The 17,808-nt window shown below is 45.5% G+C and overlaps 1 protein-coding gene across 1 annotated transcript in view; it reads right to left on the minus strand.

Annotated features, from left to right (window-relative positions):
- Positions 1-17,808, minus strand: part of T265_06010 (hypothetical protein) — a gene marked incomplete at both ends in the record, with an annotated part of 82,737 nt that overhangs the window by 20,860 nt on the left and 44,069 nt on the right. Inside the window, 2 exons of the mRNA XM_009171169.1 lie at positions 560-644; positions 9,029-9,497. Coding sequence (XP_009169433.1) covers positions 560-644; positions 9,029-9,497 — 554 coding nt within the window. The remainder of the gene's footprint in view (positions 1-559; positions 645-9,028; positions 9,498-17,808) is intronic.

The following is a 17,808-nucleotide window of genomic DNA, read 5'->3' on the forward strand; positions in this document are numbered from 1 at the left end:
TCCCCCCCACACACGCAGAAAACGGATAGTACCAGTATAACAATGCTGATCATATGGTCGTTGATCCGTTCACCGAGCTTTGCAATGGGTTTGCAAACTTCGGAGCTCAGGCCAATAATAGTACAAGGTATTTGCCAACGAACCAATCAAATGACAGGGCAGTAGATACTCTTCAGAAACAATATACACGCGGTCAGGCACGGAGGAAGCACCCAATCAACTATGCACTGACGATAACTGCTCGACCAGGGACGAAACGTTTGCAAGCCAATTGCCAAGCTCGGCGAACAGATCAACGAGCGTCTGATCAAGCACCAGTAAGCACACCTAAGCTACCTATATTCCAACACATTGACGTTGAATTGTACAACAGGGAACTTAAATACCGGGCCATCCGAATTCCTCAGTAGATAAGCAAGAACAACAACCCTATGTGTTAGAAAAACCAGACGGTATGAGAACATGCACGGTGATAGATATAACCCGAACAGGACCAGTAATGATGAAAGATGAGGAAAAACACCGATAAGGAGATTAGGAACACAGGAACGACACTCACGGCTAGTTCGACTTTCAGAACGGGAGGAATACATACCGTATTGTTGTGCCATGTTGTACAACACATCAATCAACTCTGGTGTGATCTGAAAAGTGAACAGAACAGACGGAAACGAGAGAGGGGTTAAACTGGACTGTAAACACTCATCATTCGCCCGTCTCAGATGCTCTGATAGCTACGCCTTCTTAAATTGGAAATAAGATAAATCTTACCAACCGACCATTTTCCACAGCAAAAGCTTCGTAAAAACCCGTCTTCTCATCTGTATGGTTTAACAACCCAGAGCAGAAACATGATGCCTTTAGATAAACTAGTCAGCTGGATGCATCTGAAGGCCAGGTAAAGCCTCGTGTGAACGAAAAAAGGCAATAAATGGGCGACCCAACTTGATCAGAGAGCGATTTCGATCAGAAGCGCTCGAATTTACACAATTTTCTGCAGAACAGCTCACTGGTGTTTATTGGTGACGGGGGTCCAAGTTGGAGCTGTTATGATGATGAGTTCACCTGCATTACACTGACAGACACAACTCATAGACCCATGTGCAAACACCTTTCATCATCGTCAAATCGGTCGCAAGAAAACATAACTAGCTCATCAGCATGGATTTTGTAGACTGCCTAGGGACGTAGGCAAATGTTCAAGTTGAAAACGACATGAAATTCACACATGTCGATACCAGTTCCATGCTTGTGTACCGTATTAATCGTAAAACTTCCAGGGTGAAATATGGCTGAACGCATGCATCAACCTGCCAGGACCGATGGCAGTTTCGACACCCCTGATGGTGACATCATTGCGGAAAACCTTCACCAACAGCGCCGTTGACATGTTGCTTAATCAGTGAGTGTGGAATCAACAACGATACAAATCTGAACTTTTCTAGGAGACGAACTAATGCACTAGTTAACAAATCAGATGCAAAGCGACGATGCAAGGGTCTTTCTCCGATGAATGTCGGAACCACAAGCCACTGGGAACGTATCAACACATCTTTGAGGATGCAAAATTCGACAAAATAAGTTCGTATGGCAATTTGGGGCAAACTGATTCCCAACGATGTTGCGGGCTTTGGACCTTTGTATTTGCTCGCCATTTCCACAGGAATCGATGAGTGGAAAAGGGATGCGTAGGGAGTAGCGGTCATTCTCGCCACCGACACAAGACAAATATACTGTGTTGTCTATATAGCGTAAACAGTAGTCAACTCAAGGAAGGAAGAAATGAGAAACACACCGTACGTCGTGGCTGCTTGTGAAACGTTGAAAACTCTCTTAAGAAGGATTCTCTCCACCAGTTCGATCACCTGCAAACTGCGGTCATTTGCCGAATATTGGTAGCTGCTTGGTTGCTGGTCTGTTTGCTTGGGTTGCTAATGCTTCATAACCAGTGCGGGTCTGGGTGGGAGAATTCCTCTTCTGTCTGCGCTTGTAGTACCTAGACAGTATCTCTGGGGTGAGTGGTCGTTCCTGTGTGGCTTTCGAGTAATTTGATTGGTCAGCTTGGGATCTGTGTTGCGTTTTTGTTTCACCTCCTTGTGTCTGGTTGGGTGCCTTCAATTCAACCGTTCTAATCCTCCATTATGATGGGGCTGTTTTCTTCTTGCCTTGTGCTCTAGTTTCGTTCCACTTAGTTGTTTGATTGAGTAACCTATTTTCAGCAGAGTTCTTTCTTTGATCTGATTCGCATGCAGGATGTCGCTAAGTTGTCAGGCTTCCCATGTGGTTCGGAGTGCCGCAACTGTTTTGTTCGTGGTGACTGATACACCGGGTCGATGTCAATGTGTTTATTGATCGATTTCTGTGCGAAGTACCGCATCTCGGCAAACTCCCGCTTCAGCTTTGTTCTAGCATGAGCTTAGAACTTCAGTCGCTGGCTTTGGAAAACAGATAAGCAGTTCACAGAGACCTCACAGCAATACTCTATCACACACTTGGGTGTAGCACTGTTGTGACACACGGTTTGTGGTGCTTGCCACGCCGCACAACTTTTGCTCATTTACAAAGAACGTCACATTTACGAACTTGGGAATGCACTCAGGTGGACGAGAGTAATTAGGTGATTCGAGGTGAAAACGGATCGTAACATGTGCAAAAATGGGAGACTGCACGAGTGAACCGACGACGCTAAATTTGAACAAGTCAAGCTAAAATACCTGAAGACCTTGACGTGAAGGAATGCTAGGGTGGCTAAACGTTTTTACTACAAACAAGCAGAACGATAGATAAGCTACCCTACACTTTCAAATTCGGATCTAAGTCAACAACACATTTAGCCAACATACAAAAGACAGTTGAGAAATATTGAACGGTTGTTTATTGCACAGCAAACACTTAACAAGCTCCTAAACTTCCGGATTGCAGTTTGAACACCAAGTAGAATGAGTAGTATGTATTTGGATAGAATATAGCGAAACACGCTGTCCAACTCAAGTGATATAATGTTCACTGACTCTCCAACCGAGCAGAAAGACCACCCCGTGACTCAGTTGGATTGCTATTCAAAGTGACTAGGCATTTCTTAAATGTTCGATGGAATTTCATCAACCCTACAAGCAGCATGTTATACAAGGCAAAATGCGGTAGTATTTTTTCGAGTGTGAATTTCGATAGATTCACAGCACACACGATAATTTTTCTATCAAGATTTTCTAATATGACTGAATGTGTCCAGTAGTAGGTATGCCTAAGTACGAGGTCGTTTCAGGGTGGTTGATGTGTACACATCTGCGACAGGTCCGTACCCACCTATCGGGTTGTCTACACGGGACCGAAATACACTGTGTCATGACGTCTCCACCACCACCACCACCGCCGCCACAGTCATCAGCGTCATCGATCAAGTGAGCAGGTGAAATGCACCACAATGCGTTTACGTGTAGGTGGCACACACGTAAATGTACGTATCTCAAAACAGTGGTAAAACACGTGAAGATGATAAAAGAGGAAGTAGGTCAGACACTGGCTGGTATCCGCAAACCGGTTTAAGGACAGGTACACTCCGGAGATGACTCGAATACCAAGGAGAACGCAAATCGTTCGAAATTGCAATGATAATTTAACCGAAATACTGTCATATTACCAAGTCTAGACAGAGACAAGCGAGGGGATTGTGCAAAAAGGGTGGGACAAGCGGCTCCATGGTGGAGAATTATGCTTGGAACTGGGTTGATCTTAGCTCTGCTTTCTGGTTGTGGGGAGTAAAAACGGATGGACGATGACGTGTCTAATGCGTGTGCCACTAAGCTTGAAGCGGTAGCATCTGATTTGCTGATAGAAAAACCTCAGACACATTATGAAAGCAGGAGTTTTTGTCTGCCATGTGGAGAAAATGATGAGAATCTGCTAGTGAAGAGGGTGTTATCGAGTAAATTCGCACACTTGGCTGTTACTTTGCTCGCTGAGTTGGGCAGTGGGCCTCATCATCAATCGAAACGATGTAATAGATGTGTCAATGGTGTGGCGAGAGGTGTCCAAGTGGCGTGGCGATCAGCACCAGGTACTATCACACTTATTTGTGTAAGAGGAAAGTGTTTACGGGGATCACCTGCGTTTCAGCGAGATCAACCAACCAAAGTTATGAAAAGGTTAGGCTTCATAAAGCCTAAATATATGCGACTAAATGAAAAGAGTACCTTGAAAGCAGGCAGTGCAAACCTCGACATCGATGAGTCGGCCAGAAGGGATTTAATCTAATCCGACCAACAGGGAAAGATAGTCTTCTCATTTAAGGTCTTCACGTGCGTTCAAGGAAATTATGATAAGGTTGCGGCACGTGAAGTGTCCTTTTTTCGAACATGTGAAATTAGGCCTGTCATGGTCAAGTTGTAGGATACTATAAATCTGAAGCGAACGTAGAGGAACGGTCCAACAGTAACTCAACTGTAACCGAGTGGACGACAGTCAGGTCTTAGAACGCCAGCACACACATTCGCCCAATCACCACAATGTGAACAATATCATGAGAAAGCAGTGAATCCAACTTAACATCAAATCGAGCGTCGAACGAAGTCTCGAAATGCGTTTTACACCTTATAAGTGCAAAGTTGTGCTTCAGAATTCATAATCCTTGCATCCCTTGTGAACGCACGAGTCTGTTTATCGGTTTGCGCACCTCGGCAGCCGCATTAATGTGAAGCATACATCCATTCATTGCTGGTGAAGAGTCTGCGGATCAGGAAACGGCCAGGTGAAATGAAAGCGGTTGGTATCAAAATGGGCGCCTTTCTGATTGGGGTCCATGTGATTCTCTGTACGTCTTTGGAAGCCCCCACCGAACACATACTTCTTGGCCGAACTGGAGGCTGTGCGAATGCTGTTAGCCCTGCTATAAAAAAAGATCAGTGGTAATTTCGACGAGGTTTGGTAAGCTCTCCCTGGCCGTCTTCCTAGGAGACATTGAACTTTTAAGCCAACTGATTCTTGTGGATTTCTTCCACGATTACCTGGTAGTTAGGCACCAGCGGGGGCGAGGTGGCCCAAGCACGAGTTTACTGACCGCAAGGTCCGTGGTTCGAACCCGACCTCTGCCTCTCGACTTCCCCTGTCTAGGCTTGAGCAACCTGGCGGTATTCCTGCCGTAGCGTTTCCTTCGGGTGGCATGGCAGCTGGACACCGAAAGGGTGTTACAACTGAACGACTAGGCACTGTGGTGTGCTGATGTCCATGCCGTGATGATGACTTTGACTTCCACTCCTTACAGAAGGATTTAGAGGAAATTAATCATACGGGTGGCCATTTTCCAGCCATACAGTACTTTGTGTTGGGACTACAATTATGATCGAAATAACAGAACATGAGGGAAACAAGGACCGATGAAAGGAATCAATAACGGATACGAGGCAGTGAAATACGCTGAATCTGATGTGGATCTGCGAGCGAGAGCCGCAGCTCCCATGCTGTTCATCGGTGATTCATGCAACTTCATCAATCTATGCCAGGGGCCCAGAAAACTTTAGGTAGCGATAAATTGTTTCAGCTGAAACTGTCATCTATTTTTATCCTTAGTAAGTATATTAATACTGCGGGTAGAGCTCGTGCAACAGTCAAGTCTCTCTTTGTTATCGATTGGTACATGGCGAAGGATTGCCTGCGCACTGTTACAGCGAACAGGATGTTATGGATCTCAAATACACACGCGGTACGGGATGACTTGTTTAAAGCAGCAGCTGACTAGGTTAGAAAACTGAAGTAAATGGAGAGAATTTCGAAGTTTCAATTTGGGTTCACTGCAAAACTGCTCACTAATGTTCACTGGCGACGGGGTCCAAGTTGAAGCTGTTATTCAAATGATGAGTTTACCTGCATTACACTGACAGACACAACTCATAGACCCATGAGCAAACACCCTTCATCATTGTCAAATCGGTCGGAAGAACACACAACTAACTCATCAGCATGGATTTTGTGGACTACCTATTTGAGGGAATTTCGAAGTTCCAGTTTGGTAGTGCTCGAAGTTTGAACCCACTCCCGAATTAGTGAGACACTCATTGCTGGTGCTTCTTAACAAAGAAAAAAAACGAACAACTATCATTCAATTGCAGCATCTTTTAGGTGGATAGCTACTATGCCACCTAAAGGAAGTGCGAGGGCTGGGATACTGCCAGGTTGCCAAAGCCTAGAGAGTAGCAGTCGAGATGCCGAGGTTGGATTCGAACCACGGACCCTTCGGTCAGTAAGTTCACGCCTAGAGCACCAAGTTATCTCGGCGTCAAAAACGAAGCCCCAACAAAGATGAAAACTTGATGTACACTTCAACATTTTCACATCAGTAAGAAATTTAAGTGAGCTATCCGGAAAAGTAAACATCTAAATAGGCACATGAATTCTCCTCTGGAGGTTTGTCACTCGAGAAGCCAGTCAACTTCAGATGGAAATTTTGTGCCTGAAGGATGAGCGACGCCTAGTAACTTCCAATCACAAGCTAGCTACACTTCTGAACAGCCCTCCACAACCCAATAGTGCTATATTTAGACTGCAGCAAGCCTTTTACGAGATACACGAGATGTCCCAGCTTTTGCACTTCCTGAGAAAGAAAAACAACTAACAAAGCTCATCAGACCTTCAGCATGCGATGAGTCTACCTCAATCAGATCCAGTTGAATGGTCATTATTCTTGGTGAAGGATTTGATATTTACCCGGACGTGGGCTCGGAAAACGCTTCGCTTTCGACTAAACTTACTTCGCGCGTTAACAGCTAGATTACGGCCAAAACGTGCACGTGACTGGTCCCTCTCTACATTCATCTGGTAATCCCCAATCCTAACGTCGTTCAGTTTTTGGGAAACTGATGACTACTATGTTGAGTTACATAAAGATGGCGTGGGGAGAAGAAAGAGCTGTGATCCAAGTCTGTTTGTGCGTACGCCAACCAACACTGACGTCGTCAGGAGTTGTATCACAAGGTGGGCGCGTACGAGTATACGGGAAGCTCTCGCCTGAGCCCACCACGTCCAGTGATGTTAGACAAGGCTGTCCTCTTTTCCCCTTCCTCCCCAACTTTGTTATTGATATGCTGCTTGAAATTTCTCTGCCTGCATCTGAGACCTCGAGAGTCGAAATGCTCCCGGGACGTTCCCTCACAGACACTGAGTATGCAGACGATATTGCTCTCCTTGGTTCAGATTTTTCTCAAATGCAAACGACTGTAAATAACCTAAATAACTCTGCTTCATAGTTTGGCATACGCTTCACACCTGCAGAGTAAAGTGCTGCTACAAACCGGGTGGGATCAAACCCACACCTCATGCTTGCAGGTGGGCCAAACGACATGGGTAGCTGTATAAGTTCCAGTGGACTGACTGGAGACGAGATTATATCTCGAATCGGAAAGGCCAGAGCAGCTTTTGCCAACATCCGATACCTACGGCGCCGACGTGACGTGAGCTTGTCTGTCAAGGGAAGAGTTTACACTACGGCGGTGTGATCCGTACCCTTTATGAATCCGAGAAGTGGCCCCTACTCACAGAGGACATGCGGAAGATGTCAGTGTTTGATCATCGGTGTCTCCGCAGCATTGGTCAATTCTGGTGGGAACATCAGATTAGTAATGCTGAGGTACGCTATATGGTTTTAGGAAGAAGAAACACTCCCGGGATAGATGCATTACTCACGCTTCATAGGATGCACCGGTTAGGACTTGTACTCCGCATACCGAAAGACCATCTGCCTCACACAGCTCTATTCTCCTAGCCCTGTGCTGAGTGGAGACCGAGAGGTGGACAGTGTATAATTTAGCGACGAAGTACGGAAACACTAATCAGTAAAGTTAATCGGGTGGGCAACTGCCGCATCGCTGGAAGGAGACCCAGGGACTCAAACCACCAGTGGTTAATGACATTGGCGGAAACGGCCCAATCGCGCAGTCAGTGGCGCTTGTGCATCAAAGCTATCGCCCAATCTCTGAACAAACTGAACATGCCTTCGCCTCCGAGACTTGGTTGCATGTTCCACTTTCCCGTTTTCCGGTGATGGAAACTAGCAGCTGGAACCAATGTGCCTATGGCACACAGTTTATAGCTGATACACTGAAAATTGAGGTGGTGCCATCGGTTGGCAATTGGAAACCGGTAAGTGTCATTTAGACGGTACGCTATTATAAGAGATTTTGATAAATGTTGGCAAACCGGTTATCCGGACGCCCATCAACAATAACCCGATCTGGTAAACCCATCCATAGAACCCATTATCCAAATATCTCGTCGTACTCAAAAGTCACGTTTTGTCAATAGAACATATGTAAACATAAGTGCAGCACCGATCAATGCGCAAGAAGTGATTCATCACTCAAATACCACGCATCGCTACTGAACTGCGCAACAACTGCGACTGATGATGACACGTATGAAGCAAACTCACAGAACAACTCAACCGTCAATCACACTGCCCCACCCACCAACATTCTCGACCATTTCAAATGGTGAAGAAATTGGTGTCGTTGAAGGCAATTTTGAATCCGACCATATTAGGCAACAGAGCGAGATGGTCCAGGTGGTTAGAGCGCGAATTGACTGACCGGAAGGTCCGTGGTTCGAACCCGACCTCTGCCTCTCGACTTCTCCTGTCTAGGTTTGAGCAACCTGGCAGTATCCCAGCCCTCGCGCTTCCTTCGGGTGGCATGGCAGTTAGGCACCGGAAAGGTGCTACATCTGAACGATTTTTTACGATAAATGCTTTTCGGGACATCAACCGAATTACTATCCCGACGGTCGACAGGTTTCGATGCGATATGAGTGGGACGCCGGTTACAATTTAACGACCTCCATAAATGATGATGGAGTCGAGTATATCCATCATTAATCGCCAGACGGTTGAAGACAAAGTGGAGCAGATTAAACAGTGGAGTGATATAAAACTTTCGAACAGCTAATCTATCGCATATCGGTATGAGTTTGGAAGAGTGCACAAGCAGTGAGACCACTGCAAACCTAAACGTAATCAACAACATGCATGCGATTCAAAGCTTACGCCGGAAGCCGGAGAGTCGCGGATCCATCTGGCAATCTCATGCACCGATTCGCGACCGGAACTACCAAGGTCGGTGTTCAAATTGAGGGGCTGCAAAGCGGACAGATGAGGTGGAGTCGTTGTGTTGTGGGCACAGTCCGAGCGATCGTCTGAGTCTCTGGATGACGGGGCAAGATATGGTGGTGGTGGTGGTGTGGAACCACCGTTCGGTAAGGTGGACTTCCGGTCCAGTTGATCCGAAGGATGAGTAGTGATCGGCTGCGACGGGGTTTTGGTGAGCAGCGACTGACCGAAGGAGGAACGATGAGGAAACAGTTGGACCGAAGTGTTGTGGTGACCACTGATTGGGTTAGGGAATGCATGAGAGTAGGAAGGGAAATGAAGCTCCGGAGTGTTCTCGTTCGGGCTGGCGCCGATTCGAGGCAGACTGCAAGCTGAGGCACTTCGACGAGAATTGAGTGGAGTTGAACTGAAATAAGTCGTGGATAACAGGGCTGGTATAGAATGGTCAAACACCAATGAAAAGTACTAAGCAGAAAACTGGAAGGATACTTCAGTGGTACGAAAATGGGATAAAGGTTTAGATTCAAGTGCCACATAGATAACAAACCTAAGGCATACACAAAGACACCAAACCTCAGCTGACGCTGCCAAAAGCCCTGTGGGTATCCTCAGAAACTGTGTTGCGGGGCATGGAACAAACAAGACAAAGAGCCACCACGCGAACAGCAGAAAACGAGTACTTTAAATTAGTGTGAAAAGTGCCTAAAATATGCATCTAATTGACCGATCGGATCGGAGGACCATGTCTAATCCGAAATCACCATGCCCCGACACAAATTAGGATGGCGCTCCGAGCGAACAAAACCAAAATCCCCATTCATCTCCGGTAAAAAGAATAGATCAGTATGATACACATGACGAACGCATCTACCACTAATCTTTGTATCTCTCTACGGAAACCAATACAGATTATCAGTAAAGAAATTAGCGTAGCACAGGCTAAAAGTTGAAATTTTAATCCAAAGCTAAACCAAAAGGTACAAAACATATCAACACGGACATCCCGTCTGTCCATCGTAAACGGAATCGTTACATCACGTCAAAAAAAAGTAAAGAAATTAGCGTAGCACAGGCTAAAAGTTGAAATTTTAATCCAAAGCTAAACCAAAAGGTACAAAACATATCAACACGGACATCCCGTCTGTCCATCCATCGTAAAATCGTTACATCACGTCAAAAAAAAGCATAGATTGAAACGGGCTCAAACAAACTGTTGGAGAAAACATGCTACCGGTACAAACAGTTTCGGTACAACCGCGAAAGGATTTGACCTGGGACTTTTGTCCTCCAAAATGTCAGTAAGATGTGATTTCTAAACAACATTTCCAACAAATCCTGTTACGAAGAAATTCTCACGATGCTTCTCAAAGATGAAAGTCCCACTAGTAATCATGGTGAACCACTGTCATTCACACATTTCTAATTCAACATTTCACGAATTTTCGTCATCAATGAGTACCCTCTTATCTGCCACCTCTCAATAGCCCGAAGATTTTAGACCGTTGAGTAGAATCTACCAAGAAAGTAAGACGGCTCAGATTCAGTTAACGGAGCGGTCTTCCAAGGTCACATAGAAGAGTAACATGGTTGATAGAACCATCCGCGAGATTAGTTGTAATTATGGAACTGATGAGCATACGTGAGTGTGTTCCGAAGATGTCATGTGCACGCATGTTGAACTGTTCAATAACCGCTGCTTGCACAAAAGAAAACAGACTTCCGTTTCTCATTCTTACTCGTGATTAAATAGATGAGTTGGTGGAAGAATACTCTTGGTATCGAGGCCCAGTCAATGAGATACACTGTCGATAAGCCTAAATGAGAACGAAACTCAAGTCTAGTGGGTGAACAGATCAAAATAGTTGATTGAATATACCCGTAGAAGTCATACGAACAATGAAGGTAGCAAACAAAGCTTGTCTTCCGTGATTTTTCCTCTTGGCTAATATATCACCGGAAGTCACGTGAAAAAGGTTAAAATCGGAAGTACACACACTTCAGAGATATGAAAATTAAAGGAGGGGAGTTTGAATTAGGAGTAGGTCAATGGAACAAGGAATCAGGTAAGTGAAGTCAATGTCAGACAGAATTTTTCGAAGGCCAGTTCAAGCTCGGAAGTCGCGCAAGTTTCTTTTGGACGCAAAGTTGTGAATCCAGCAGTCGGATTCCAATCGCCTCTGTGATCGATGGTAGTCTGGATCGTACCAGTCGTGATCGGTTCAGAGGTTACCCGGTATTGATAGTGTCGGGCTGGCTCTATGTCGATGACATAACTGGTTTCGGCTAAATGTGATGCAATTGCATTTGAGCCTGTTTCTTCCAACTGCCCCTCTCAGATACGGGATTGTGTTCTCACATTAAGTCTGACGAATGCCTTGTTGTACCATCAGCGTATGATGCTCGGTGAGAGCATGCAAATGAGTACACACAAAAGCTGATGGTAGAACATGGCAATGCGTCCTTCGAGCGGAATTTGATAGTGGGGCTGGAGTTGAAGCTCAACCCACAGATTAGCAGCCAAGCATGTCGTGTCAAGAGTTTCTGAGCCTTCTGGTAATTAGTTCAGCAACCGAGTCACCTTTGAATGGGATCCTCATGCAGATGGGCTTTTTCGCAACAGAACATGTTTATAAAGGAAACTATTCAAAAGGTTACTGAAAACTCTTCGACAGCCCACGACCGGTTTCGCCCTTCTTGTGGCTAATCAGATGGGTTTAGTCCCCGTTTCCGTCAGCCTTATGTTAAACGTGAACCCAAATAGGACTGATTTCGAGAGATAGACTCATTTGCAAATCAATTTGGTTTTCACAAGAGACTCAACTGGATCTCTCGTTTATGATATTCTACAACTGAATGCGCTGCACACGGGCCACCTCATGTTTCAGTTGGCACGATATTCGATATATCGCTGTATATTTTCATAAAGGAAACTACTCACAAGGTTGCTGAAAACTTTTGGATTGACTTCGTTGCAAATAATTATTTGCCTGACTGAGGGGGCAATGAAAATATGCTGCCCCAACTGTTTACAAGAGAAACTAGATTTCTTGGTAGGCACATTCTTGCAGAACGGATATCCTGGAAGGTTTATACTCAAGACTATGAAATCCGTTAAACCCGAAACTGAACAGTGTTCTATTGGGAAGAAACCAGGTTCAAGTGCAATCGCATCACATTTGGCCGAAACCAGTTATGTCATCGACAGAGAGCAAGCTCGACGCTATCATATACCGGGTGCCTCTGAACCGATCACGACTGGTACGATCCAGACTACCATCGATCACAGAGGCGATTGGAATCCGACTGCTGGATCCACAACTTTGCGTCCAAAAGAAACTTGCGCGACTTCTGATCTTGAACTGGCCTTCGAAAAATTCTGTCTGACATTGACTTCACTTACCTGATTCCTTGTTCCATTGACCTACTCCTCATTCGAACCCTTTCCTTCCCTTGGTTTCCACTTCTCTAAAGTGTATGTAGCCCCGATTTTAACATTTTTCACGTGACTACTGGTACCATATAAATTTGTGATGTATCAGACAAGAGTAACAATCACAGAAAACAAGTTTTGTTCGCTACCTTCGTTGTTTTAACGCAACTTAAGTAAATCCGTCAAGATAACACCAAAATCTACTACAAAACGCTAACAGTAAGTACAGAAATGTAACTGCCAGGACAGGAACCGACGTGACCAAAGAAGAACGGAGTGGATACGATTGCGCCGCTATTTTCGCTCTAATTTGGAAACAGCACCCTATCAAACTTTCCCTTCGGGATTTAGGATACGAATTCTCACGGACTCTGTATTGTTTTATAGATACTTGCCTTGACTGAACTGCGTACACATCAGTCAGGAACCTGTGTGCAGGAGTGGAATCAGGCAGAAGCAGAGTGTGACGGGGGACCTCGGTTGAATCTTTCAAATCGCACCAAATAAGTGCGATGGTGACCGGAACAAGGAAGACTAAGGACAAGTGTCGGTGGCAAATTCCAGTAAAAGGTCATTGTTATGAAGCTAAACGACACCGCTACAATAATATTTTGTCCGCCAGCATGTACTCCAAGACTTCTACCTACTTTTTAACTGATGCCAACTCATCATCCAACAGGTTCCTAAAACCAGCTGAGAAAAATAGTTGCAACCCAAATATCGCTAGAATTTGAAACTGAAATATGCCATATCATTATCATCGTGGTGTTTTCTCACTTTTTATGCCCCAGCGAATGAAAGCCAGTAACATCGGAATTCTGAATGCCGCTTGACACATACACAGAAAGAACGCGAATACACAGACTGTTAAAAATGTCAAACCACCATAGTAACCACGTGACATTCAAATCAGGTCTGGAGAGTCAGTTGGATGTGCTTACGGATTCCAATGCTCATAGCATGCTTACGTGCGCGGTTAAAAAAAGCCCCATACCCTGCTATCGACTTATATCCCTTATGTCCCTTTGGGTAAAGTTAATCTATGCTGGGAAACATCACAAGTGAGTATCACAGAAAACTCCAGGGAGTTGGTAACCCACTGGTAGCGAAAGATTAAACCGTTCGCTAGGACCAGTAAGCAAAAAGTGGCCACTTTTACTAGGATCCATTCTTTGATAGGTTCTCTTGAATCTCTGAAGGATGTGTAATCCGGTTCAGTTTGTCAGCTGAAAACTGCGTACGAAGTGTATACTGCCTCTATCAGCTACAGTCAAGTCAATTCAGAAGGGTAATTATGGGGAGGAGTCACACGTTGGAAGCAAAGCTACAACACCAATCAATTGGAAAAAGTTTGGGACCGATTGAGAAGTCGTCGTTTCGTCACAGAGAGGCGGTAGGAATCGCCAAGCATCCCAGTGTTAACAAAATAAAAGATGTGGAACTGGCAAGCGTGTGGAGAACGGTCTTGGGTCAATCGAGCTAACACGTGTTGGTGTGTGATTGTCAGAGGGAAGAGTAGTCATCATCTGGATTCCACTTGACATTACGCACCTCCCCTCCCCTCAACTAAATTGTCGCAGCATTCAAATGCCCACGGAGATCAACGAAAATCTACCAGTGGCACCCGAGGTGAATCACCAAGTGAAGTGCCCTGAAGTGGAAGATTAAGGAACAAAAAGCGATCGGAAATAATTTGAAGCTCCTCCAACCTATCAATTCAAGATTTTGGCAATCATACTAGCCGACAAGATGCGTTAATTGACACTCAACACCGATCTAGTGTGGTAACCTGAAGAAGACTGACTTACTGATTGGTTCCCCGTCTGCCTTATAACCTGGCCAATCTGGTGACCTGCTCACTTGGCCTGATGAAGCGAAACGTTGCCCAAATAAAAGCTACCGATTGTTTACCAAGCTCCTCTGAAACGAAAAGCTATGACCAGTTCACTAGTGAGTAAATTACTATTTTCTCATAGAGAGAAAGCTGAGACAGTCGCGCATTGAAGAGCCTCGAATCAGTCCGACAGCATTGTGGATGTGAAAAGTTTTGTGGCTGGCAGTTTTCATATTTCGACGCCAATTCACAGACTGCTTGTGGTTGTGCATCATAGGGCAACAGATCCTCTAACGACGGTTTGGCTATGGTTACTAACTGGAAATGCGTCCATTTACACAGGAAATCATGTAATGTAGTGAATTTCCCACCATACCATTGTCCGGAGATCAACCAATGGAACCGCTCGACCGAACAACTAATCGCGATCATACGTCATCCCCGGCTAGCAGCACGTAGACCAACACACACGCAACACTGCTTAACGCACAACCAACAACCCACCGGCACGCACCACTATGCTCCCGAATAACGCACTGATGATGTTACCTCGATTGGCGATGAAACGTTGGCAATCAAATAGCCCCGATCAGCGAACAAGCCAACGACCATCTACGCTACGTGAGATACCAACATTTTCCTCTACAGAAACCCAAACATTGCACATGCAAAGTATGCGAGACCCGGTGCGGCCGAGTTAGATGACAGAGTTTGACAAATGACAGATAGGTTGGCGTGCCGAATGCCTCAGAACTATTTTCATCGAACAAGTAAGGGAGAAATACCATCTTGTATAAAAGTGAAGAGGAAGACTTCTCTGTTATCAGGTAGAGGTAGCGATGGACGGGCACATAAAGCTCTTTTTGAAAGAGTCTAGACTTCACTTTCACCATCAATGGCAGTGACACCGGATGAGAATACTGGTGCTACACTGACGTATGGAAATGTTAATTCGTTTCACCAAAGCAAGGCGTGGGAAAAAGAAAGGCATGGGAAAGTTAGGTGATCCTAGGACTGACAACTGCGAACATTGGAGGTGCCTACACCCGGAATTTGTAACACATGGCCAAATCAACCACCGTAGCTCGTAAAGTTGGATGCATTATTTGAGTGAAATAGGCTCGGCTTCACCTGAAAAAACCCGTCTCCTCACCACACCACCTCGAATTCGCCGGTTCCAACCAGCTCCTCAAAAACGGGAACACTGTCGCCTGCAAGGCTTTCACTCCGACAGATCTTGCAGTTTTCGCTGCATTATCTCATCAACACCGAATTTAAATGGAAACGGAGAATGAACACCCTTGGCGGTTTGTGGGAAAGCTTTTGAAGAGCTTCTCATACACGATCATGTGCCCACGAAAACAGTGCATGATGTTTACGAACTTCTAGGGCATAACCTGTTGCGTAAGCGCGGTGCAAAGAACGAGTCAGTCGACAGAACCGAACTCACTCTTCCTCTAGCACTTGGTGGAGTGCAAAGATGTGGTCTACACAGCCCCTCTCAGACCGGAACCCAGTTTGCCGTTCTCGGGTCCTTCCTTCACGCGCCTTCGTAAGACGCGTCAAGAGTAAGGTTAAAACGGGGTCCAGTTAATTCCTTTATGATCGCCAATCCCACTGCGAGCACCCTATATAAAAATGGGCAATAATACCCATGCATCCCAGTTAGTTGAGACGGTCTCTTTTGCCGAATAAGTTGGGGAAGCTCCGAGTGGGGATTTTACCACTATCTTTGAACACAGCGGGTGGTATTTCGTCAGGACAAGCAGCTCGATGACGCTTGAGAAGGAAAAGGAATCCGCCTACTTCTGAACCTGTCTGGGGGTCTCAAGCTCACTGTCAAGGGCTGTGTTTTGGGCCAGCAATCCGGCTGAGCAATTTCGAGCGGCCATTGAACTGTTTTTGAGAGTTATCTATTCTTCTGTTTTAGAGGTGGGCCAGTAGTCGTCATCGTCAGGCGCTTCTCTGAACCTGTTGCACGCATCAGATGGGAGAGGTTACGCGCATTCTCAGAGGTTTTCACCTCCTCCATCTTAGGAGCTTCACGATCAGCACAGATACCTCTTTTCACCTTAAGTCTAACAGTTTGTTTAGCTGCATTCTACTCTCGTTCAAGCTTTGAGTAATTTCAGAGCGTTGCTCGAGATCCAGCGCTCAGATCTAGCTGGCGTGAACATCAGAAAACGTGTTATCCGAAAATTCAGTACGTTTCACATCAGGGGCCGAGAGTTTCTCAACGGCTAAGCTAGGTGTGCGCGTCTTGCGCGCCCCTGAAAATCACGAACCAAAGCAGCGTGATCCAAATCCGTCCACGCGTCCCAGAGTAAAGAACGGCCAGTAGTTCACCCACACAGCCCATAAAAAAATAGTGATTAAGCTTAACCACAAGTCAGCGGTGGTTGGCGCAAGACTGTCAAAGCAAACCATATTTTTAAGGGGAAAGTGGGCACACATGTTCCAAACCCCCAATCCGGAGACTGTGCTAGTTAGACCTCTAACTATTTACCGACCCGGTATGAAAAGTTCTGTGTGTCACACGTACACTCCGCAGTATGGCTCCCCAGATTTCAAGACAACTTCATTCTCCGCTCCCATCGCTTCGGGCGATTGACCCTGGCATGAGTAGCCTCATACGGCGAGAAACAAGTATCTGTACCAAAGATGGTTATAGTAAAAGCGTCCTCGCTCATGGATGAGATTCCCACTGACATTAATTCCCTTGGTTATTAATTCGTACATGCCAACGCCAAAGAGCAATTTGGACGAACTGCTTTTCAGATGAACTGACCGCAAACTTTTTGGCTAGTTGGATTAAAACGGAAGTGCGGCTTTCGGTTGGTATTCGTTCCATACGACTGGCGCGTTAAACACTAGCATTTCACCACAAGTGCTGAAAAATGCAGTATGCGAACTGTCCACACCAGGTGTTGTATTACGTCAAAGCAACGGTATTTCACGTTTTGTTAGAGTTATCGATGTCCAGATGATGTTTACATTGAATTCGGATTCACGTGCTTCCACGACGTTTTGCGGTGAAGAGGCCTGTCAAATGATTGGTTCATTCTTTTTTCAAATGTTTTAACGGGCTAGTTGACCGAATAAACAGAAGTAAATTGGGACTATACTTCGGTTGTGAAACTATCTACGTTTCATTAGCACCCGCCCCGGTCCGACTGAATCAAAAACAAAGAAAGACAGCACCCTAGCGGCTATACTTGACAAAGTGTCAGTTCAACCAGATGACTTATGGTGACTGGCTTAAAACAGAGGCTTCAAACACGGAAAAGGGCCCGATTAAATCAAATGGCTTGCTAAAGAAAGAAGGGAATTTCGGCGAAACCACCGCCCACTGGTTACAGCTGACCATCACTGCGAAACTGTACAGTGGGGAGAAACTAGGAACGTCCTTGTAGGGGGAATAAACCCGCTGAGGGTGAAAAAATAGTGTGACTT

Source organism: Opisthorchis viverrini, assembly GCF_000715545.1.
Source record: "Opisthorchis viverrini unplaced genomic scaffold opera_v5_121, whole genome shotgun sequence".
Classification (NCBI taxonomy): domain Eukaryota; kingdom Metazoa; phylum Platyhelminthes; class Trematoda; order Opisthorchiida; family Opisthorchiidae; genus Opisthorchis; species Opisthorchis viverrini.